This window comes from Poecilia reticulata, linkage group LG8 (genome assembly GCF_000633615.1).
Source record: "Poecilia reticulata strain Guanapo linkage group LG8, Guppy_female_1.0+MT, whole genome shotgun sequence".
Classification (NCBI taxonomy): Eukaryota; Metazoa; Chordata; class Actinopteri; order Cyprinodontiformes; family Poeciliidae; genus Poecilia; species Poecilia reticulata.
The window spans coordinates 27217260-27219111 of NC_024338.1; the positions used below are offsets into that span (position 1 = coordinate 27217260).

At 49.4% G+C, this 1852-nt stretch overlaps 1 protein-coding gene across 1 annotated transcript in view; it reads right to left on the reverse strand.

Moving 5' to 3' along the window:
* The window catches only part of LOC103469471 (CASK interacting protein 2), a 54752-nt gene that overhangs the window by 21159 nt on the left and 31741 nt on the right, over positions 1-1852 (reverse strand). The window contains exon 11 of the mRNA XM_008417166.2: positions 1471-1705. Coding sequence (XP_008415388.2) covers positions 1471-1705 — 235 coding nt within the window. The remainder of the gene's footprint in view (positions 1-1470; positions 1706-1852) is intronic.

Here is a 1852-nt window from a genome sequence, read left to right on the forward strand (position 1 = left end):
TCAACCACCATTCAACCACCATTCAACCACCATTCAACCACCATTCAGCCACCATTCAACCACCATTCAGCCAAAATTCAACCACCATTCAACCACCATTCAACCACCATTCAATCACCATTCAGCCACCAGTCAACCACCATTCAGCCAAAATTCAACCACCATTCAGCCACCATTCAACCACCATTCAACCACCATTCAGCCACCATTCAGCCACCAGTCAACCACCATTCAACCACCATTCAGCCACCAGGCAACCACCATTCAACCACCATTCAGCCAAAATTCAACCACCAGTCAACCAACAGTCAACGACCATTCAGCCACCATTCAACCACCATTAAACCACCATTCAACCACCAGTCAGCCACCATTCAACCACCATTAAACCACCATTCAACCACCAGTCAGCCACCATTCAACCACCATTAAACCACCATTCAACGACCAGTCAACCACCATTCAGCCACCATTCACTTAGCCTGTAGCAGGGCTGCATTCTAGCTGCATGGTGTCGATTCTGCAGCGGCTTCAGTCACGTTGAACTGTTGTTCTTGTTCTTCAGTGCTGCTGTCAGTTATCTTCACATCCTCACAGCCAGAGCTCCGGCTGGCAGCCAGGAAGGGGAGCTGGAACTGGGTCACAGAACCGTTGCAGTGGGATTCACATGGCAGCAGGGAGATCAGGGCAGAAAGCCCAGAACAAACCCAGTGAGCCCAGTCCAGACTCAGAAGCTTCGGTGTGGATCCAGGAAGTTCTGCAGGCTGCAGACAGACTGACTTCCTGCTGACACGGCAGCTCATAGCAACCATTGCCATAGCAACCAACAGTTTGTGTGGTTTCTGATCAGCCCTGCCAGACCCAGGTGCTCTCACCTGAAACAGGAGAGAGCACCTGTACAGCCTGTGACCCCTCAGCCTTCATCCTGCAGCATCGTCTTCCTCCAATCAGCTGATCCGCTTCACATCCATATTATGGGATGTCGTTTAAAATGTTACAGCCGATTGCATGAAATATTTTCACCTTCAGAAGCATCACAGTTGCAATATTTAGCTAAATATTTCGCTAGCTAACGAAATATTTAGCTTGAAGTTAAACATTTAGCTTGGTGATATTTCGGTCACCAATTAGCTGCAGTTTTATTTACGCTGACGGTGAAAATGCCTGAAACACGAAGCCGAATTCACTTCAGGATAAAAACGTCTGACTGACTCCATGATCGTCATGATGTGTCTGGTTTTCATCTGAAACTGCGACTGAAGCCGAACCTGGAGGTACTGGATCAGAGAAGGTTCCAGAACCTCCTGGATGTGAGTCTGGGACATCAGAACTGGACTCGGTCTAGTTTCATCAGCTGGACTCTTGGTTTCTTCATTTCTTTCTACATTTTCACTTCATGCTGCTGGTATTTATTTGATTTCTGCTGTTTGGACCCCAGACTGGACTCTGGTTCTGACCCGGTTTCCTCACCGTATGACGTCTTGGTGTCCATTGCGAGCCGCCAGGTGCAGCGGCGTGGTGTAGGCGGAGTCTGTGGGCTCCTTTCTCTCATCCTCCAACAGCGCCGCCACCATGTTGCTGCTCAGGAGCAGCTGGACCACCTGGACAGGGGGACAGAGGACAAGGGGACAGAGGGACAGGAGGACAGGGACAGATGACAGGAGGGCAGAGGGACAGGGGGACAGAGAACAAAGGGACAGGTCCTCTGATTCAGTCCAACCTGTTTTCTAGTGTCAGGAATAAACTGCGTCATGTTTATGTGGATGTTGGATGTTAGATGTTGTGTCGGATGTTATGTTGGATGTTGTGTTGGATGTTATGTTGGATGTTGTGTTGGATGCTGTGTCGGATG